At 38.9% G+C, this 23325-nt stretch overlaps 1 protein-coding gene across 1 annotated transcript; it reads left to right on the top strand.

Moving 5' to 3' along the window:
• The first annotated feature begins 297 nt into the window (after nucleotides 1–297).
• Nucleotides 298–22626, top strand: TMEM170B (transmembrane protein 170B). The gene is made up of 3 exons (XM_065832439.2): nucleotides 298–983; nucleotides 13443–13613; nucleotides 18164–22626. The coding sequence occupies exons 1-3, from the start codon at nucleotides 887–889 to the stop codon at nucleotides 18292–18294; spliced, it is 399 nt and encodes a 132-aa protein (XP_065688511.1). The 5' UTR covers nucleotides 298–886; the 3' UTR covers nucleotides 18295–22626.
• The last annotated feature ends 699 nt before the right edge of the window (nucleotides 22627–23325 follow it).

Raw genomic sequence — 23325 nt, forward strand, 5'->3', positions numbered from 1 at the left:
CCCGCCGTGCCAGCCTCCATGGGGCTTTGCCTTTTACTACTGCGTGGAAAAAACCGCTTCTGCTCCTGGTAGTAATGCCGGGCGCGGGTGAAACCCGCCCGGCAGGTGAACAACGCCCAGGCGGCCCCGCAGCCTCCGCTTAACGGCGGGAACAGCGGGAGCCGCTAGTGAGGGGCGGTGCCGCGGGCACGTGGGGTGAGCCCGCCCTGTGGCGAGGGCCAATCAGGGAGAGGTGCGCCGCTCGTGCGCTGCTCAACGGTCACTGGGGTCTCCAGGGAGTAGCGCTGCGCCCACGCCCTCCAGCTCCTCGCTCTGCGCCTGCGCGGGGCCGCCCGCCCGTCCCTCCTCTCCCACTCCCGGCCCTACGGCCGCAGCTAGCGTCCCGGGGCTTCTTCCCCGCCCTCCCGCGGGCGGTGCCGTTGCTGCATGGAGCTGCCTGCCTGAGAGAGGGAGAGAGGGAGTCCCGCGGCCGCCCCGCCCCCGCCCCAGGTGATGCCGGTGACCGGAGTGATGATGCCGCTGGCGAGTCGGCGGAGGCGACCGTTACTGATGGAGGAGGAGGCGGCGAGGGGCGCCGCGCGGGCCCAGCTGTCGGCCCCCTCTACCGGCTCGCACCTCGGGGCCGCCCTGCTCTGCCCCTGAGCCTCGGGAGAGCGCCAGCGGCCGGCCTGATCGCCCGGCTCTACCCCAGCCGCCATCTCCCCCTCTGTCCTCGATGTATTCCCCGCGGCGCGGAGGCCCCTTCGCCGCCTCCACGCCCTCTCGCTCCTCGCAGCCCTCCCGCCCCGCGGTCCGGGTGCGAGAGGTGTCCGGCCTCCTAGTCGTCAGGCCGTCGCTGCCACCCGTCCCGCCCGGCTGAGGAGCGGCCGCTGGACCACCCGCCACGATGAAGGTGGAAGCGGGAGACAACTCCATGATCAACCTGTCGGTGCAGCAGGTGCTGAGCCTGTGGGCTCACGGCACCGTCCTCCGCAACCTCACCGGTAACTGGGCGGCGGCGGGGCGTGGGTGTGCAGGGAGGAGGGTGGGTGGCTCTGGCACAGGGCGGGCTGCGGGGCGTGGAGGGCGGAGAGTTGCGTGGGTTTGCGTGTGCACACGTGTGTTGGTGGGCAAATAGCGCCGTCGCCGTGGGAAAACGCTCCGTGACTGGAGAGCGAGCCCCGTGGTACACAATGGAGGGCGTGGGTGTAGCGCTGGGGGTGGTCTCCCCGTGTGTCACACGTAGGGAGGGCTGATGTTCGTGTTCCTGAGTTTGTGTGCATACATATGTATACATACTTTTTCTCCGAGTATGCACATAGTGTATGTGTGTGCTTGGAGGGTTTGGGTATGGAGTTGGTATGTCGAGGGAAATGAGAGAGAGCTGTGTGTTATGTGTTACGAGGAGTCGTGTGTGCACCTGTATAGCTGCATGAGTAAAGGAGCTGAAGGTGTGGATGTGCTCACTCACTTATGAATGGATGTATATAATAAAAGGCTAATGGTATAGGATGTGTGTATATGAGCGAATTTATGCGTGTCTATGGGTGAGTAGAGGGTTGTAGAAAGTGTATGTGAATGTATAAATAGGTATGGAAGGCTGGAGTATGCTTAAGAAAGCAGCTATCTGTCTGTGTATGCTCGCTGGTATTTGACAGAGAGCTATAAGAAAAACAGAGCAATTAATGTGAGAAGCAGGGAACACCCACCCACACCCCTGAGTATACCCCTGGAGAGTGAGAGCTATGGGAGCTAATGGGGTGGCAGATGTTTCGTGACAAATAGACTTGATCTTCATCATCAGGGATTTTTAAAGACTGAACTGTTCTGAAAAAGTTCGGTGAACCAAAGTAGAGTAAGATCTTCATCCTGTGTTAGGAGAGGGGAGCTTTAGCAAGAACTGCCTTTTTACTGCTCAGTCTCATGCTGAAAAATGGGTATGGACTACTGTGAGACCCAGGCTACATAGTGGAGAGGTTAATTTCCTCAATTCTCATTTTCTCATGTCCAGTTGTAAAGCAAAGTGTAAGCTAACTAAGCAGGGGTGTAGTGTCAACAGCAGAGAAGTTACTGAGTAAATTCTTTCTATTTTGTATAGGAGTATGATAGATGATGACAGATTTGTGGAAAATGTTGAGTAAAAGGGATATGTTTCAAATATTTTTGAAAATATTATAATATTTTTGAAAGAGTATTATGCAATCTTCCCTCCCCCCCCTACATATTAATGATTGATAGGTGTGGGATTTTTTGTTTGTTTTTTAAAGTTATTTAAGGTGGAAGAAGTGTAACGAAAACAGAAATACAACTGAAAATGTAGCAAACAGAAAGTTATAATCTTATGCTTTATTATCTTTCTTGTTCTTTTAACTTGCAGGGCACTTTTAAATGTAATAATAGGGTTATAAAGATTTTTTTTTTCTTTGATCTATTAACTTTTTAAGATGTGTCTGATTATTAGATTTTCCAGGTATTAGTATGGCAACACACTAATGCAGCTCATTTTGTGAATAGTTATTTTGGCATACTTATTATAAAAATACATCTTGTACTATCGAAGGAAGAGGTCAACAATGGATTTAACTTTTCTTTGTGCCAGACATCCTCTATGAAGTTTTTCTTATTAGAGCATTATGCAACATAGGCGTTTCTATGAAATTCAGTACTGAGTGTTAAGTAAGCAAAACAGTTTCTCAGTGCTTTTGCAATATTATGAGGGGTTGAAGAAGGTACTTTTATTGTGGGAAAGGTGTTCTTTTTAATTTATAGAATATGAAACTATCTGTTGTATTATTGTTGGAAAAGACGTTAGTGTCAGTTGTAGTTGAGCTACAGTTTCTGCAGTGGTGCTTAAATGTAGGTTGACCTTATGGCTATTAACCTGTTGTGCTGAATGTTCTTATGGACTGTCAACAGTTAGTAAGTTTCACTGGCTTTAAAATCTTCTTCTGTATAAGATACACTGTTATTGATTATATTTTAGAAGATTGGTTTTGTTTAATAATTTATGTTAATGAATAGCTGTTATTAAACTTACATAAGCACTTCCTAAAATATTTATCCCATGTAGAATTTTATTCATAGAATCATTTCAGTTGGAAGAGACCCTCAGGATCATCAAGTCCAACCTTAACCTAACTCTAGCACTAAACCATGTCCCTAAGAACCTCATCTAAACGCCTTTTAAATACCTCCAGGGATGGTGACTCTACCACTTCCCTGGGCAGCCTGTTCCAACACCTGATGACCCTTTCTGTGATGAATTTTTTCCTAATATCCATCTAAACCTCCCCTGGTGCAACTTGAGGCTATTTCTCCTTGTTCTATCACTTGCTACTTGGGAGAAGAGACCAACACACTCCATGCTACAACCTCCTTTCAGGTAGTTGTAGACAGCAATCAGGTCTCCCCTCAGCCTCCTTTTCTCCAGGCTGAACAGCCCCAGTTCCCTCAGCCGCTCCTCATCAGACTTGTGCTCCGGGCCCCTCACCAGCTTTGTTGCCCTCCTCTGCACTCTCTCTAGTGCTTCAATGTCTGTCTTATGAGAGGGGCCAGAAACTGAACACAGTATTCAAGGTGGGGCCCCAACAGTGCCAAGTGCAGGAGGGCAATCACTTCTCTAGTTCTACTGGCCACACTATTCCTGGTACAAGCCAGGATGCTGTTGGCCTTTTTGGCCTGCTGGGCACACTGCTGGCTCATATTTAGCGGGCTGTCAGTCAACATCCCCAGATCCCTCTCTGCCAGGCAGCTTTCCAGCTATTCTTCCCAAAGCCTGCAGCACTGCCTGGGGTTGTTATGATCCAAGTGCAGGCCCCAGCACTTGGCCTTGTTAAAACTCATACAGTTAGCCTCAGCCCAATGATCCAGCTGGTCCAGATCACTCTGTATGGCCTTGCTACCCTCCAGCAGATCAACATTCCCACCCAGCTTGGTGTCATCTGTAAATTTACTAAGGATGCACTCAATCCCCTCATCCAGATTATGGATAAAGAGGTTAAATAGAACTGGCCCCAATACTGAGCCCTGAGGAACACCACTCGTGACCAGCTGCCAACTGGATTTGACTCCCTTCACCACAGCTCTTTGGGCCTGGCCATCCAGCCGGTTCTTTATCCATCACAGAGTACACCCATCCAGACCATGAGCTGCTAGCTTCTCCAGGAGAATGCTGTGGGTTACGGTGTCAAAGGCTTTACCAAAGTCTAAGTACACAACATCCAGAGCCTTTCCCTCATCATCTAGGTGGGTCACCTTGTCATAGGAGATAAGGTTGGTCAAACAGGACCTGCCTCTCATAAACCCATGTTGACTGGGCCTCATCGCTTGTTTTTCTTTCATGTGCCATGTGATGTTACCCAGGATGATCTGCTCCATGACCTTCCCCAGCATTGAAGTTAGACTGATGGGTCTATAGTTCCCCAGATCCTCCTTCTGGCCCTTCTCGTGGATGGGCATTGCATTTGCCAACTTCCAGTCAACTGGGACCTCCCCAGTTAGCCAGGCTTGCTGACAGATAATGGAAAGTGGCTTGGTGATCATGTTCTCCAGCCCTCTTAGCACCCTTGAGTGGACCCTATCTGGCCCCCTAGACTTGTGGGTGTCCAAGTGGTATAGCAGGTTGCTAACCATTTCCCTTTGGATTATTTGGGCTTCATTCTGTTTCCCATGCCTGTCTTCTGGCTGAGGGGACTGGGTACCTGGAACACAATTGTGCTATTAAAGACTGAGGCAAAGGTGGCATTTAATACCTCAGCCTTTCCCTCATGTTCTGTCACTATGTTTCCCCCCCTGTTTTCTGTTGAAAAGTAGAAGTTCTTTTCCATGCGAAGAAGATAGGTGTGTGAATGAGTTTGTCTTGTTTGATTACTTAATTCATTCTCTTTTGCATCTTTCTAAACTATTGTACAAGAAGAAACTTATTTGGAGTACTAGGAGAAGGAATTCATAAATATACAGTGTTCCATGAATATTCTTGAATACTGCTTTGTGTTGATATTTGGACTTAAAGTTGTGATCTGGACTTGGCTTTTAAGTGGCACAAGTAAAAACTTATCTTCCTTAGATAAACAATGTTGATTATGTTTGCATGGTGTAAAATTTTATCAACAAACTCACATCTTTCTTAAAAATGTTAGTTTTCCAAAATTTTCAACAGGGACCTGATGTAAACTTCAGCCTAAACCAGGAAGTACTTAAAACCTTAATGTCTTTATTTTGTCTGTTTTTCCTTAATGAGAAACTGGACCATTATTTTTATACTATAAATCTGATTCAGCTTCAATATAAAAAAAGGAAGTCACATGTTTTATATATGGCCCACAATACATAGGAGACCACAGACAATTTAATTCCTACCACATACAAATGCACACCCTGTGACAACTAAAGTTGCAAGCACTCTACTTTGTGGCTGAACCCTGAGCCTTCAACATTATATACTTTCATAGAATGTCCTGAGTTGGAAGGGACCCACAAGTATCATGGAGTCCAACTCCTGTCCCTGCGCAGGACAACCCCACAGTTCACACCATGTGTTTGAGGGCATTGTCCAGTCTCTTCTTGAACACTGACAGGCTTGGGGCCGTGACGCCTCCCTGGGGAGCGTGTTCCAGTGTTCCATCACCCTCTGGGGGACGAATCTTTTCCTAATGTCCAACTTAAACCTCCCCAGCACCACTTCTTCCCACCATTCTCTCGGGTTCTGTCACTGGTCACTGGAGAGAAGAGATCGACGCCTGTCCCTCCTGCTCCCCTTGTGAGGAAGCTGTAGATTGCAATGAGGTCTTCCCTCAGTCTCCTCTTTTCCAGGCTGAAATAACCCAGTGACTTTAGCTACTCCTTGTACACCTTCCCCACTAAAACCTTCACCAACTTCTGGACACTCTCCAATAGCTTTATATCTTTTTTATCCTGTGATGGTGCCCAGAACTGCACACAGTGCTCCAGGTGAGGCCACACCAGTACAGAACAGAGCAAGACAATCACCTCCCTCGCCTGACTGACAATGCTGTGCTTGACGCACCCAGGACACGGTTGCCCTCTTGGCTGCCAGGGCACACTGTTGGCTCATGTTCAACTTGCTGTCAGCCAGAACCCCCAGATCCTTATTTGCGGAGCTGCTTTCCAGCATCTCGTCCCCCAGTCTGCATGTACAGCCAGGGTTGCTGTGTCCCAGGTGCAAAATCCAGCACTTGTCCTTGTTAAACTTCATGCATTTGGCAATTGCCCAGTTCTCCAATTTGTGCAGATCCCTCTGCAGGGCCTCTCTGTCTTCAAGAGTGTCAACAGCTCCCCCCAGTTTAGTGTCCTCAGCGAACTTACTTAGTGTTCCCTCAAGTCCTGTGTCCAAGTCATTTATGAAGACATTGAAGAGCACTGGCCCTCAGATGGATCATTGTGGAATCCCACTAGTGACTGGTCCCCAGGCTGACGTAACCCCATTTACTACAAACGTTTGAGCCTGGCCCATCAGCCAATTGCTTACCCAGCTGCATGCTAGACATCTTATCCAGGAGGATGCTGTGAGAGACAGTATCAAAGGCTTTACTGAAATCCAAAAAGATCACATTGACAGGCTTCCCTTGGTCAACTAGGTGGGTAACCTTGTAATAGAAAGAAATTAAGTTGATCAGGCAAGACTTCCCCCTCGTGAAGCCATGCTGGCTGGGAGCAATGACTGCGGTGTCATTCATGTGTTTTTCAATAACTCTCAGAATAATCTTCTCCATAATTTTGCCGGGCACAGAAGTTGCTGACTAGCCTGCCCCTACTTGCTTCATATCTCCCTGCCTTCAGTTGGGAGGAAGAGTTATTATAAATGGTGGAGCTAAGGACCAAGTAACCGTGGGGGAGGTGGCTTTTACTCCACCTGTTTTATATTCTCCAGCAAATCTCAAGAACAGCCCCTAATATGGACTGGTTGTGTTTTAGAGTGAGGGTTTACTAGAACAAGTCAGATAATAGCTGAATCTGTGGAAAAAAACAAAACGCTCAACCCCCAAAAAAACCAAACCCAGACCAACCCAAACCATCTTGGTTTGAGTGCCCATTAAAATAAATATTTGAGTAAAGGCTACCTCCACAATAAATAATTTAACAATATTTCTAGTCTTCTTGTAACCAGTGTTACAATGTTTACATCTAGTTATTGGATGTTTCAAAGATTTGAGCTTCTGGTCCAAGTTATTGCACGTTCCAAAGGTGTAAGCCTCTGGTCTGAGTGAGTTTTATATTTGCCACTGAGGTGGGGGAAGAATGTTGTCTTCTGTGTGCCAGTGTGCCACCGTGTGCAGAGGACTGTTGTGTTTTTTTTTTTTTTTTTCTGGTTTTGTGGATTTTTCTTTTTTTGTTTTGTGGGGGTTTTTTTGGTGGCTTTTTTTTGTTGTTGTTGTTTTGTGGGGTATGTTGTGGTGGTTTTGCTTGTTTATGTTGGTTTGGTTTTTTGTTTGTTTGTTGTTTATTTGTGGTTTTCTGGGATTTGTTTGTTTTGTTTTAATAAAGTTTGTTGTACTGTAGGGCTTCTAAAGTCAGAGTCATCTTCCTCTGCCTCCCCATACCCCAGTGTCCTAAGCTGATGAGCTCGAGAGTCCACAACTGTTTTTATACACTTTTAAACAGAAGTCTATAATTTGCTGACCAGTAATAACTCCTTAATTTGTTGAAAGTGGACTTTTATAAGAGATTATGGAAATGGCATAGAAGATGCTTCTTGTCGTTTTTTTCTGAAGATTCATCCTGTAATTATATGTCACCGGTTTGTCTGGATTATGTCTTTGTCCCATATCCTGTAACTTGAGAGAAGTAGTTTGTATTTGATGTTTAAATGTTCTTCAGCAAGTGCTTCTATTCTACTTAATACACCAAAAACATTAGCATTTCCAAATAACAATTTGACTGTATAGTCCTGTTAACTTTGAAAGTGTCAATTAATACAAGAGTTAAGGAAAGGATATAGTGATGAAGAAAATACAGTAACATGCCAAGAGCTGAGTTACGTTTGAAGGTTTTCTTTATCTGAGTAGATTTTCTTTATCTGGGCTTTCTTTATCTGAGTGCTTCAAGTTTTAAATCTACAAGAATAAAACATTATACAGTTTCATAATTCATAATTTGTTGACTTAAATTTATATCTTGGTATTCACAGCACAGATACTTATTGCTTGATTTTTAACTCTGTAGCTAATAGTGGTAGGCTGGGTACATAGATCAGGATCTTGAGAGAGATACTTTCTGTTGGAGTAATCAGTCTTGCTTTATGAAATGTTATAGGCAATCATTATTCATCTAGCAAAACAAGATAAATACTAGTTGGAAAGAAAACTGCTCAAGGTGAAGGACTAAGGAAGTACTCCATGTATGCTAAACCTGAGTGCTGTAGGACAGCATGTGTGTTTATCTATATATAATATTTGAAAGTTTTAGCATTTACATGCCTTGTGTGTTGACTTTCCATGTTTATATGTCCAATATAAAGCTGTCGATGGAATGCAACTTCAAGTTTTGATAAATTGGAAATGATATGAATGTTATTCTAAACTGTAGAAAACTTTAAAACCTCTTTTTCTAATTTTAGTCTAACCTTTAAGGTTGTGTATGCCTACACCAATACATGTATAATGTATGTGTATGTAGTGCAAAAGAATAATGTATGTATGATGTGTATCAATGATATGTAGAGATACCTAAATTAACAAAGAAATATTCTAAAGCGAGAATTATAGGCCGTGAATTATAAGTTATTTGAGCCTTTAGCTTGTCTGGTAGAAAAAATCCCCACCCACGTAAAACCAGTGGAAATGAACCTAAACTGAAGACAAGATTTAAGATAGTGGTTAAATGCAAAGAATTTTAAATAAACCTGAAAGTTCTCAGTTGTTCTTATTAGAAAAGCTGTAGCTTCTATGCAACAGATTAGATTTTACTGTGCTTGTAAACTAGTAAGGACTGGATTTTTCCTAGTTCCCTGTCGGTGCGTTCCCTGGGCAACTGTGGAGTTTTGATATGAGGAAGTTGTGTTTGGCTACTTGAAGTAATTTGGGTACACTGCAAGTCAACTCTGAAACTTTCTTAGGGTCAAGCCAAGGAAGCTGGAGGTTTTTTTTTCTAGAGGTTTATTTTATCCATAGCTCTTAAGGTTGCCCTATGAGGACATGACTAAATAAACTGAGGCTGTTAGTATTTGGAACTCTCTGTCACATGAAGCTAGATCACTGTTACAATACCGGCACAGTACTGAGGCTTATCATCAAAAGAACAAGCTAATTGGTATAGCTACACAAAGACTGACATTTTTTGACGGCTTGCTTTTTTATCAAGGTAGCAATGACCATGTAGGTAAGTTTATACCTCTTAAAATATGAATCAGTATATAGGACATAAATATTTGTACCAGCATGTTCTTAAGACACTTCAGTCTTACTTCCTCCTTACCGATATTGCAAATCTTTCAACTGTGTGGTTATTTTTGATTCTTTGAATTACTGATCTTTCAGGTTTTTAAACAGCTATTTTAACATGACAAAGATGACTGTGAAAAATGCTTCACAAATTGTGATTATAAATGGTTCAAATTTTTCATGTTGTGTTTTCTGGAAAATATGTTACTGTATTTCATTGAGTCCCTTACTGGAGAAAACAGCTTTGCAAGATAAAGGTGTGATACAGCTGCATTTGTGTGAAACAAGGACTATTTCTGCATATTCTCACATTTTGAACGCATTCAATTTGTGTGTTGCTTTAAAGCAGTAGGAAGAGAAAGTATGTACCAGAGAACTCAAGTTTATATTCCTTTATCCAACAGGGCATTTGGGACTGGTTCTATTATCATGTCTCCTGCCCTAAAAACAGAGTGAGGGGTGATGCTGATTTTCCTTGAGCCTTATTTGGAATGTAACCTCGGATTGCTCACTATGCAGCTATTTTATTGTGTAAGGGTTTGTAAATATTTTTTGTTTCTTAGTTACAGGGGAGTAGTTTGGTGGTGGTTTGTTTTTGTTTTTGTTTTTTTCTGAAAATATAGTAATCCTAGTAAGTCTTCCTAAGACTAGAAATCAATTCCATGGATTGGCAATGACCACAAACATACTTTTTCTAAAAGGGAATGCAGAGCCTAGTAAACCCTGTGGAAATTACAGGGAATGACAGTGTCAGTGTCAGATTCCAACAGAATTTCTTGGTCCAGTTTCAAGCTTGTCAGCTGTAATGGCATTTTAAGAGTGAATGGAAGTGCAGCTTTCAGTAACCTGGGACTGTCCCTCCGATACATTTGCAGAGAGACAATATCAAGAGCTTTGCTTCTCCTCCCCAGATCATATCTATGTATTGCCCATTTGCTCCAAAACACCAAGTGCTGAACAGGCTGTCAAAATCACAGGTCCCTTCTCTCTTGAAATAACTGAGTCTTCTGTCCTTAGACTTCATGTTAAATGGGGACAAGTTTGCATCATTCTGATGCAGTTTTATTAAATCAGTTGATTTAATTCAGTATCCACAGGAGCACACCTTCCAAGAGTTTGCTTTTAAGACTGTGGAAGAGATGATGGGTTAATGCTAATCAATAGACCATTGGCATAGCTATGGAGTGTTTGGCGGTCTTGAAAGCCTGCAGTTCTCATGTAACCTCACATGAGACCCAAGCGTTTTCTTCAACTGTGGATTTGAAATACGTATTCTCAGAGTCTGTCACTGGGATGTTATGTTACCTTTACTCTACTAATACTGCAAGAAGTCCTACTTTTTCTTGGTAGTTTATGTTTCATCTCTTGCATTCATCTTAGTCAAGAGAAATGGAAGTTTGGGTCAAGAAGATTGTCAGAACTCTCTCATGGATCCAGTCCTCTCTTTTACTGAGTATTTTGCATATCAGTATAATCTGAGTGGTATGAAAATTGTGTGACAGACTTAATTTCAGGGAAGGTTGCTGTGTCCAGAAAATAAGTAGCATATCCTCTACAGTATTTACTAGCAAAGAAGTCAAACAATCCTCTTTTATGTAAGAACAAGTTATCTTTTGAAATGGTGCATTCAGCATCACATTCACCTGCCTGCAGTTTAGCTTTGTGTTTCTCTGAATAATCTGGAAGATGGGCTCAACCACGTTACTCTAGAGAACTAAAATGGAAGATCTAATCTATGTACATAATGTCTTCTGGCATTGAAGGTCTTCAGAGAACAACATGTGCAAGCAATGAAATGCTTGCTCTTGCTTACTAGATACGTTCTTAATTCCCTTGTAAGAGTTATTTTCTCTAACTTTTGTTGTTCATGATTATTCATACGGTTAAGTGGAACACAGACCTTGTGTGTTTTCACTGCTAGTGTTGACAAAAAAGTTTAGTCTTGAGGACCTGTTCAGTCTATTGCTGAACTGTAGTCTATTCAGTCCATACCTCTAAAATTTGCTTATGGTCTGCTTGGTCCTCGAGGAAATGATCCTTCATGGGTCAGGACCTTAGTTTTTATAGTTTTGATAGAATAGTGTTTTGAGCTTTTAGGAATCAGGTTTTGTGAGTTTTTCACTGAAAGGTTTTCATGGGTAGCTCTTCTGATATACACTTGAAGAATGAAAATATTCCTTCCTGACAGGGTTTTCCTGCCTCAGCTTGTATGATCCATGGCAGATTAAATGAGCAATCAGTCAATCTTAATGTTAGTGAGGGAGTTTGTCAGGTATTTGCAGAGTGACTACTCGACACTCTTGCCACTGTTCTGTCATAGTAGATTCTGAGAATGATGAGACATTTAGTAGAATAGTACTGTGGTCATTGTTCTTTGGCAAAGGTTTTTGAGACCAACTTGGGGCCGGGGTGAAGGGATGGAAGATCTGATGAAAGATGCTTGGAGCCACCTTCTCTCTCTCTCTCTCTCTCTCTGTACATATATATATGTATATATATATATATATGCATATATCCAAGCACTTGGAAAGATAACTTTCATCTTGAACTACAGCTGTTAGTATTAACTGAGTGCAGATTTACCACTGACCTTCCTTGCTGCTTTCTTAAGAGACCCTTTTGGTTACCATAATTTAGAGAAGTTGTCCTATGACACAGTCTTGCCTTTTATGCCTGTATGAGAGGGGAAGTGTTGTATCTACTTGCAAAGTACTGCTAAATAAAAAGGTATTTGTGCTATGGGTATACATACAATATTGACAGTGGACTCAAAGGACTGTGGTTATAATCTTGCAGCCATTCTTTCAAAGTGTGTTTTGTTTTAGCTGCTAAGTATTTTTATCTTAGCTAATTGGGTCATATTTCTGCTCAAATGACTAAATGACTGTGTGTTAAGCTGCAATAATACAGGCTCACCTCATAAACAATAAGAATCTTGCTGTTGTGAATATGTGGGGTTTTTTTTGCATTTTTGGTGTTTATGTTTGCTTTGGGGTTTGTTTTAATTTGCTTGTTTGGTTTTTTTTTTGTTGTTGTGTTTGTTTGTGGGTTGATTTTGTTTTTGTTTTTGAGGGGAACTGCAGCAAAACCTCTGAATTAATTACAGATTTATAGGATTATATCAGTCAGGATAATGTGCTCCAATTCACTGGATTCCGTGATGATATACCCACTGCAGTTGAATGTATATATTTTTGACTTTATTGCATTTCCTCACCCTATGAGTTACAGTGAATGTTTTTAGAAATTTATTACCAAGCCAGAAAGATTCTTTAGTTCTTATGTAGCTTCACTGACGGTTTCTGCTCTTTTCTTTGAAGCTAATGATTGTGGTTGGCATTCTTCAAGTGAATTTTTGTATTCCACACATTCTCATGATCTCTTGTCTTTGTTTGATGATTTAAATAACCATGACTACCTGTTACTATGAAGTTCTAAGCAATTAGAAGCAAGGAGTTAGAGGTATTAAAATTTTGTGTTAAAATTGTAGTGTGTTTATTTTTGCCTTTCAAGCTAATTCGATAGAACACTCTATTACAGCTCTTGGACAGACAAACTGGAGTCATTAATCTCAGTTTTCCTGTTTGATATTACCTGGTGCTGTTTCTTCCTGTAAAACACCACCATCACCCACAAAACAAACAAAAAAACCCCACCAAACACCCTATCAAACAACTCTTGACTTCTTTTTGGATTCAGTCTTTATTTTGGAGAATATTTCATTCTGCAGGAGTAGTTACAATACATAGTAAGAAACTGCAATTAATGTTGTTTAAAGAAAACATTAAAAGAATTGTGGAATTTTTGTAACAATACATATGAACTGAGAATTGTGGCAGAATCCGTTTTATAATTTTTTTATCATAATGGAGTTATTCCTTTATGGTAGAGTGCTAGAAGTGGGAAAATGTCTTGAGCACATGCTGATGTCACATTGATTCCTTTTAAGATGGAAATCAATATTGCTTTTCTCTTACTTCTGATTGCATGCAATGTTTTAAAGTTTCTTACTTATGAAGTTATTGTCTTTCAAATATTAATATTTATTTGACTGCTTTCTTTCAGAGATGTGGTACTGGGTTTTCCTCTGGGCTCTCTTCTCCTCTCTCTTTGTCCATGGTGCTGTGGGAGTATTAATGTTTGTGATGCTGCAGAGGCATAGGCAGGGGAGGCTGATATCTGTCATTGTGGTCAGCATTGGATTTCTTTGTTCTATAACTGGAGCAATGATAACCAGTAAGTCTGTCTCTTTTTTTTTTTTTTTTTTTAATTTTATTTTACATGTAATTTCTAAAGAAAAAAGAAATTTTAAACACCAACAAACAAACAAAAAAAACAACCATGCAATCCTTTTTCTTAGTGATTTGTTAATTGTTTATTAAGGAATTTGCCTTAGTTTTGTAGCTAACCTAATGATAATGACAGCTGAGTTGCTCTTCTATTGTGTAAAGACAAAACTCTTATAAATTGTCAGAGGACTGCGGAAATCATCCTGCTCTTTCATTTTGGAAACATTGGATACCAAGTTATTCAAAAGGTGTATGCTCAACAAGTAATATCTTTTGGGGATCAGCAGGAACAGGAGTCCTGTTCTGCCATACTTGTTGCATTTTTTTTTTTTTTTTTGGTCAAAGGTTTCCTGTAACAATTGCCTCTTATTTACCCTTAAACCCATGAGTTTCTCTTGGAAACAAGGTCCTGATTCCATTGGTTGCAAGGCTGAATTCCTCCTCATTTCCTTGGGCCTGCTGGGGATTTTTAAATTGCACCTGAATAGGATGTTGCTCTATTAAAAGAAATAAAGATTCAATATAGGTTGTGATTTACAGCTAAGAAAATTTGAGGAGTTACCTGTGGCTGATGGATTTGAAAGAACCTTCCAGTCTTGATTTGGCCATAATGTTACTTTCTAGTTCATTTGGGGTAGGAAGGAAGTGCATTGACCCTTTCCCCTCTCTCCAGCCGGGGGGAAAAAAAAAAAAAAAAGAAGTTGTGCTGTTGTAGGTGAAATACTCTTTGTCAAGGGCATCTGTTACAGAGTTCTTATGGTGCTAGTCTAATGCCTGCTGCTCAAGAGTAATTTTAGACATTTTTTATTTCTTGGCATTGTATCCACACATAAGATGTTAACCATTTTTCTGTTGAAATAGCAAACTGAAAGGTTCACAGTATAAAACTTATACTTGTCAGTAAAACATTGCAGAAAGCAGGAGTACTTTACGTAGTGAAGTACAGAGGTGTTAAATCTGACAAAATATGGCGCACAAGTGATGTTGCCAAGAATGTTTTGAGGAAATACTACTTAGCTGTTTTCATCTAGAATTATTGGTATCAGATACTGTTTTCCCATGTTTCATAAGAAATTTTGTTATCTGTGACAATACTGAAATATATGACGTAAGATCAGTAGGACACTATATTTAGTCTTTGTCTTTATCATATCCAGCTACATTTCTCAAACTTATAAATAAACTCCAGTAGCTTTCCCAAGCAATCAGGAGGGTGGAGAGTTTTCTGTTTGAGAAGCATGGGGGAAATAAGTGGTGAAATTTATTTTCACTGGAAAGAAGCTTGTGCTTTGTTAGAAACAATGCTCAACGTTAAAATCAATTGATTGAATGTGGCTTAGGTTAACCTGAGCAGTAGATCTCTTCTGCCCAGAGATCTTCAGTGATGTTGACAAGATAATCTAACTTGGAAGGCCTTTGAGGGTAAGGAACTGTAAATCTAGCAACCTCGTAAACTGTAGACAAGCCTTGTTGCCTTTCTTATTTTTCTGAGTGCTGCCAAGATTATCAGAATAGTGGTATCACTTCAGCTTTGGACACAATCATGAATGGTTTGTGACAGATTATTTCTTATTGCTACTGGAAGTCCTTCTTGCCTGTTGGTTTTCAAGGTTAAATAAGCATATTTAATGGAAAGTTTTGTTAAGACTTTCCTCAAAGGTTGTTTTAATTACTATATGTTTCTCAACCTAGAATTTCCATCATTTATGGCAGTATGGTTCAGTATAACTCTTTTTTTTTTTTTTTTTTTCCTCCCCTAAGGCGAGGCATGTATTAAATCAGTCGAATGCCTTTACATTACATGTAATGCTGATTTTTGTCTTATGCTTAAAGTGGCAGTGACCCATTTACAGGGTCAATCATACATGAGCATTTCTGAAGAACAGAAGATAGGAAATATGATGCTGAAATATCCAAGTAGAGACTTCTACAGTGTTCTGTGGTGGGGAAGGTTCAAGTTCAGCGTTTCTGAAATGAAAATAACTTACATCTTTTATCTATGCACAAAAAGAGGAGCAACACAGTTGTATCTTTGCCATACGATTTTACAGGTCAAAACATTCAGTAGGTGGTACTGTTTATGTGTAAATTCGCTTGAGAATTTATCCAGGCTTAAACCGTAGACTTGTTATGCTGTTCCCAAAGGTATTGCATGGAGCATTGCAACTTGGTTAGCCAAATACATTTACTTTCAGGTATTTTTGTTTCTGGATGGAACTGGGTTGTTTCATACTGAAAGAAATTCTGTGGGGAGCTTCTGAAGACAAATTATGGTGATAAAATATTAAAGAGAGGATTTTTAGTAGCTGTTGTGCTGCAAACCGAGATGCAAATTGAAGTATTTAGTTGTTTGGATATGCCTGGTCCAGTATATAAGAAATTGAAATAGCAAACTGACTTGAGTTTCCGTTTTCTATTTCTAGCCCTCTGCGTTGTTTGTGTAGGTGATTGAATGCAAGGCCAATTTAACTCTGGTAGATTTTTCAAACTTTCTGGCCTTCTTGGTTCTTTTTACCAGCATATAGAAAAGCAGGAAACTTGCCCCCACCCATCCCCCCCCCCTCCCCCCCCAAGATAAATGTCAGGCGGTGTGAGGCAAGGATTTTAGCTGTATTTCATCCAGAAGGGTCTGTTGTTCCTACCCTCCCCAAACACACTCCTTTTTGGTGACATATTCTCCTTTCCATCATTGACAGCCTATTGTAATATACTTTGGCTCTATACCAGTTGTGCTGGGTTATGCATTACATGTTCCACTGCACATTTATTTGACAAATATAAATACATAATGATTAAACTACCAAATTTTTATGTTATTTGTTATTGATATTTTCCAGAATATCTCAGTGTTTTCTCAAGAACCCGAACACTTATTAACTAATATCATCAAATTCTGGTATCCCAATTTGGCTGATTTGAATTCACTTAGAGAGTTCAATTACCAAAATAATTTTGATGTGCATGCTGGGCTCAGTCTAAAGGATCTCTTCCAGTTTTTGACAGCAGATAGTCAAGGAACAAATGGAAAAGCTTACACAAAGCTGAGTGAAATACCATAAGGCTACCCCTCTGGCGAGATATTTCTGACAAAATGTACTTTACAGTAGACAGCAAAACTTGCCTAACACTCTGATTAATAGTGTTTATAAATACTGTTATGGCCACAATTATTAGTGAATTCTACTCTTCCTAAAATTTTTGTAAAAATGAGGTGTTACTTTTAAGATCATCAGGTATAGACTGTACTTGCAGAAAATCTGTTGGCACTTAATGTATTTCTGTGTCACTAATGGGTTTTTGATCACTTCAACAGACTATTCCTGTTACTGACTGTGCAAAAACAAAATTTTTTTTTTTTTTAACTTGATGTTCTTTAGGCAAGGAAAGCAAGCACTGTATAGAAAATACTAGTTCAGAAAGTATTAAATATTAATCAAAGCTTCATTCTAGATGAAGCTTTGAGGGTTGAATCAAGTAAAATTTTTGCCTTATGGACACAGCTGTATACAAGCCTGTATTTCTTTTTTGAATGAACTTTTTAGTATCCTTAACATGCTCAGAAGTTGTCTCTGCAGAAAATGTTATTCATTGTTATCATGTTGGGGTTTTTTTTACGGATCTTTTTCTCAGGTATGTGCTCTAAGACATCACAGCTATCCGTTTGCTCTGTGACTTTTGTTCTTCAAACACGTGATAAATTCAGAATGTGAGAGATAGTAGAGGGGAGTTAGTAGTACCTGGTTTTTTATGGTGTAGTATGTTTTTTTCTGGTTTATCCTGGTCATTTGATGTTATACTTTAAATTGGAATTTGCACACAGCTGTACAAGAAAAACGGTCTCTTAATTTTGCACGCATTATAGCTCAAAATCTATTTCTATTGGTTAGAAACTTCCTCTCATACACATCAATGGATAACAATGCAGTACTTTGTTCTTTTTCATGTTTTACTTGATTTGCTAAACAATTGTTAACAATTTAGTAGTTGGAGTCTAAACTCAACTGATATGGTGTGCCCAGATTATTCAGCTGAAATTTTAAATGAAGCTGATAGGTGTGTGTTTACCTTACCATTGTTTTTGTATACACTAGCGGTTTTACTGCTTTTGTCTTTTCCCTGCCTATACAAGCACTATTAAACCACACTTCAAACTCAGTCAATTTTTAGAGAATATTTTTGCTACCTTTTTAAATTAGCAGAAAGCAAAATATAAAAAGGATTTGAGGAGATCTACAGAGAAACAGCAAGATTCAATTTTCTTAAATCAAACTGATGTTGGAAAAGTTAACCTGGTTCAGTCGGGAAAATCATTCCTGAGGGATCATAAAAACTGGAAAATACAAGGGAGACTAATAGTTCTATAATGCCATGAAGCAATACAGTATTTGGTGATGTTCTATAAATGGCTTATGCAAAGACACAATAAATAATTTGTCATATATTTCAAACTTGGCTTTATTTCTGTCATTTGATAATTGTTTTTCTTGTGATTCTTAGGTGCTGCAGTAGCTGGAATTTACAGAGTAGCAGGAAAGAATATGGCTCCCTTAGAAGCTCTTGTCTTTGGTGTTGGACAGACAGTACTGACATTAATTATCTCATTTTCAAGAATTCTTGCAACACTTTGAGACTTATTTGAAAGGAGAAAAAAATCAACTAGTTTAAAGAAATCTTGAAGACAAGCTTTCTGAAAGTGGATTCATCAGCTTATGAACTTGTATTCTGGCACAAGAGAGGAAATTATGTGGAACACACACTACAAATCTAAAGGTTCAGTCAAATGAACAGACTGTCCTCTAGTGTCTGAACTGTTGTACTTCTGCACTGCACCTTATGTGCCTCAGTCCCAGGCAAGGTGTAATACATGTGTGTGAAGTTGAGATAAAGCACCTTGAATAGCGGCCAGTCAGGTTAATGCTTGGTGATGGGATCATTGTTCTTCACAGTGTTGTAATAAAATAAAGGGATGCTCCTGGAAATTGCTGTATGTGCCAAACTTGGAGTTCAATTCTTAACTGTTTCTTGGCTAAGCTTTGAAATTGTAGATGTAGAAGAATGCTGTGAACATGCCCTCAACTTAAATTCATGTAAAACAGCAAGATGACTGACTTTTGTATTAGCAGAATCTCTGAATGCTGCATATTCTTGTTCACCATTCAAAACAACTGTTAGGTGTGTTTCAAAGTGTAGATGAATCTTGATGGGTTTAAGAACCAGAGCTTTGGCTACCCTGATGTTATTAGCGCTATGTGTAGAATGGCTCATGACAGTTTTCTGAAGCTCAGCACATTATTTCATGGTTTTAGCTTGTCAGAAATCTGTAGTTTAAGACGACTGTATGATGGTTGCTAAGTACAATCTGTCGTGTATGCACAAACAAATCTTAAATTGATGCTTTCCTTGAAATTATTGTGTCTTAAACATACAGATGCTTTCCAGCCCTTCCGAAAACCTCAGAAAAGCTGCTTGTTGCAAATAAGCTCCCTATATTTATTTAAACACTGACAGGACTCTTAACTCTATATGTAATCCTTGAAGAACATACAAATACAACAGACTTTAGGAGAATACACCTATAAGGAAAATGGAAAGGGATAAAAAATGATATACTGGTTTTCTACTGAAGAAAAACGTTGAGTTTAATCAAATAGTTACTATACTCAAAGTTTGGAAGTGGGGCAGCATTAACGTATTCACTACCTTCTTTCTGAACACTTTGTATCTTTGGATACCTGGAACTTTAAAATACTTAGCTTTCAGTAGAGTTTGTACTTTTCTGGTTTAAAAGGGACAGTAGTGTTGTGCATGTGAAATGTCTTATATGTGAATGTTTTGGAGTGAATAGAAATTTTAAGTTTAATAATTATCTATGAAACTCAAAATTTAAAGGGCACAAAGTTCTGTGTGAGGAATAAGGAAACTTTTGCATCTTTCCTCAACTGAATGCTTTTTAGCAGTCAGGTTTTAATGCTGACAGGAAGAGTAAATTGGTCAAAAATGTTGCTGTTAAGATGTCAAAGAGACTTTCAGGTCTATTGAAACCACTGGCACCTACTGCACAGCTAAAAGAATATGGGTAAAATATAACTTAGAATCCAGCTGTATTGCTTAGTGCTTCAAAGCATTATAATGAGTTAACCTGTCTGCCTTTATTTTATTGTACTACACAAAGGTGGTGTTTGGTTTTTTTTTCCCCCTTAAGGATGTTAATACTATTTTTTTCTTTAAAAGTATTAAGTCTTATTTGGAAAATGTACAATGTTACGTGCTTTGCAGGGAACAAGGTAAAATACAGGTTTACAAACATTTTCAGTGTTATTTCTTGTCTTTGAGTTGCTTTAAAATGTGGCTGAATACATATATTCTCATTATTTTGAATGTATTCTAAACCTTATTTATTTTTCATAGTTAGGGTTTTTTGTCTTGTGGGATTTTTTTACTTTCTACTGATACTTTTTTGGCATAACAATCATTGCACTTTAGTAGACAATGAAATTATTACATCTGCAAAAACCAATTTAAACTTCCCCCATTGTCTTAAATTATGAGAAAACTGGTTTCAAATATTTAAGTCAAATTGAATAATAAAATCATCGAAGCCTAATGTGCCTTGTTACATATATTTTTAGGGCAGAGGATTTAAAAAAAAATATCATATCTTCATTCTTTTTCTATTTTTGCTATTTCTAATTAATTTGGTTATTTGATATAATGTCTTACTCAACAGACATGAAAACATTTCCGTTTGACAACCTGGAAATGCTTGTCTGGATCAAACCAAGCTCTTTCATGAAGCACTGTATTCGGTAATTTAGATTGTCTCATAACTTAACCTCACACTTAAACTCCTTCCCAGTTTCCAAATTTCCTTGAACATCTCAATCATTATTTATTGTACAAGGCTATTACGCTACTGCTGATCAGTGGCTTGCTGTCTTTCACTAAGTTAAACTATAATGGACTACTGCTAACTCATTAAATACATATACAAAATTTCTATTGATGGACTTCATTCTTCATTTTAATTGCAGTGCTAATTAAATTGTTGCCGCTGTAATTTTCCTCCTTTGAAAAGGAGACATCTTTGCAGACTTAGTTGCCTTCCTCCAAATAATTTTTATTGCATAGATCATTGCAATCATTCTTAAAACATTGTTAGCTACTTAATTGCTTCTGCTTTATATGGCATTATTGCCAGGCAGCAATGAATAGGCAGATAGTATAATGCTTAAGTGGCTTAATAGAGACAAAGTCATGTATTTGATAGAAAACTGGTTTTAACTACTTCTTGTGAGGTATATATGAGGATAAAGATTTTGCCTTTGAAGTATTGTTTGATCATAGCATGAACTTCCTGCATAACTCCAGCAGTGAAAGGGAGTGTAAGTAGCCTTATATCTGTGAAATGTTGAAGTTTCATTCCATATCCTTAGAAACAGCATTGTTAAACATAAAGTGCTCTAATCAAAGTGCAGTGTATGCACATATATATGTGTGTATATGTATGAGTCATATTTTGTGGTGTGTTCTATACCTTGCACACACTAACAACTGAAATAACTTGTCCAAGAAAAGTAAAATTACTTCAGATAACTCTTTTTTTTTTTTTCATTTTTTTTCCCTTTATTTCTTTCTCTCTTGCTATTAGACTACAAAGACATCTTGTATGTGAATGGCCCTGAGAGTTCTCTGGCTCACTTTGGACAATACAGTGTTGTGCAAAAGTCCACACAGGATCTTTTAGCGCTATCTTCAAATAGCTCTGCTTGTCTCTGTGTTGTATTACTAGGCACATTCTGTATATTGCTGGTGATTAATTTATAGTAGAACAAATAATACATCAATACAACTTAATCTTTGGAGGAGGGCAGAATACTGAATATACTATTTAATGTGAAGAAGCTTCTGATGCTTTGTTAGAAGCTGCTTTTGTTAAAGATTTGAACATTCCACACACTTCCCATTTATCAGCATGGTCAAAAAATATTTTGACTCAAAACCCCCAGCTGTCTTGCAGGAAAAAAACTCTTCCAAATAGTTGTTGTTCATTTCATGGGTAGTTCTGAGTTTATGAAGTTAATCTGTGTATCATGACTAGCGATATAATTTGAAACTTGCTGTTGACAGTTTTTTAAAGAAACCGATAATTTAACCAGATCTGAACATTCAACATGGACCAAAGATAGCAAGAACAGTGACAAAGAAGAGTGATTTAATGTATAGTTGATTCATGTCTTCTACAGGACTATATTACACTGCATAAAGGTATTAATTTTTGAGTTGTGGATGTACTGCATGTTTGTGTGACAGTTTAGCTCCAGATAATACTTTAATGGGTAACATTTAAGCTGTAAGTACTGTATACTAGTATATTTCATTTTTTAAGAAACTTTTTTATTTCCCTATTTGTGTACAGTTCTCTGTGTACATATTAAATAAAATCTACCACATTTTGAGAAACTTTTGTAATTAACTTTCACATTTTAATTGCAGTAATGACCTAAATACGTCAAATCAGCTGTTTGTTTAGTTCTAAGTTTTCATTGTATACTTTCAGGTTCTCTGAAAAGGAGCAAAGCAATAACTGTTGGACAGTTGTTTAAAGTAAAGCTTTTTTCTGCACAATTTCCATTTCCATGCTTTAGGTTGGAGGCACAGTGGAACACTTGTCCAATTGTAAGATTTCAATAGCCTTTAAGTAGTCTTTCTTTATTCTCTTTTGTTTGTTTGTTTGTAATAGGAAATGTTTCATAGTAGCTTATGTACAGCATTTACAAATCGAACACAATTTCTCATGCTGAAGGTCTCTGTTAAAATATTTTAATTAATTTTCCGTAGCTTATTACATGTGCTATGCGTCAACCTCTGTATGGAACACTCTGCTAACAAGTTTTACATTTTGCGAACCTGATCGAAATGTACAAATGTACAAAAAAAATAAAGCTAAAATTAATAATTAAGTGATGCACTTTCTTCTATGCTGTAGTAGTGTGTTCCTGCAAGCGTCTCATTTCTGGTTTATAGATGAAAAAGCCAAACAAACACACTCTTCAGTGGGACCTGTGTTGCACAAGACCAAAGTGTGCTGTGGGTGAGACTTTCATTTCTCCTTTTTATTTTTCACATGTTATTTTAATACCTGTGGCTTCTGTTTCTGGTAGTTAAATTCTAGCCTGTGGAAAAAAGATGCCTGAGCAAATGAAACATACATAAATGGCTAATTACAACAGAAACTGAGGCACTGCTTTTGTGGTTATAATAAGGATTTGTTTATGCAACTAGATATGCATAGTTTAGAAAACAAATTGCTTGTGGAAATGAAAACCAGATTGATTTAGCTCATCATCAGGTTAAGCCAACTCACAATTGAATGCTGTTTGGGGAAGAGTATGCTTGGTCAACATGATGTAAATATTTTATCTAGCTGTTTTTGCTGACCTGCTGACGGATATAGATGCTATTTATTCCTGCTAGTGTCACACGTGTTGTATTTTTAAGGAAATCTAATTCACCGTGAGTGTATTAGTCATTATCTCTTGGAGATGCCATTTTGGCAAAGTATAACTTAAACTTTGTATTGCTCATTTTAAATAAAAGGTACAGTTTAAATTGCTTTATATTTTATTAAATCAGCCTGAGAACTTTCACCGGTATATATC

The sequence above is a fragment of the Patagioenas fasciata genome, chromosome 2 (assembly GCF_037038585.1).
Source record: "Patagioenas fasciata isolate bPatFas1 chromosome 2, bPatFas1.hap1, whole genome shotgun sequence".
In the NCBI taxonomy this organism is placed as follows: domain Eukaryota; kingdom Metazoa; phylum Chordata; class Aves; order Columbiformes; family Columbidae; genus Patagioenas; species Patagioenas fasciata.

Coding starts and splice junctions, on each gene's coding strand:
- TMEM170B (XM_065832439.2), top strand. CDS start 887: ATGAAGGTGGAAGCGGGAGACAACTCCATGATCAACCTGTCGGTGCAG. Junction 984..13,442: donor CGTCCTCCGCAACCTCACCG/GTAACTGGGCGG, acceptor GCTTTCTTTCAG/AGATGTGGTACTGGGTTTTC. Junction 13,614..18,163: donor AACTGGAGCAATGATAACCA/GTAAGTCTGTCT, acceptor TGTGATTCTTAG/GTGCTGCAGTAGCTGGAATT.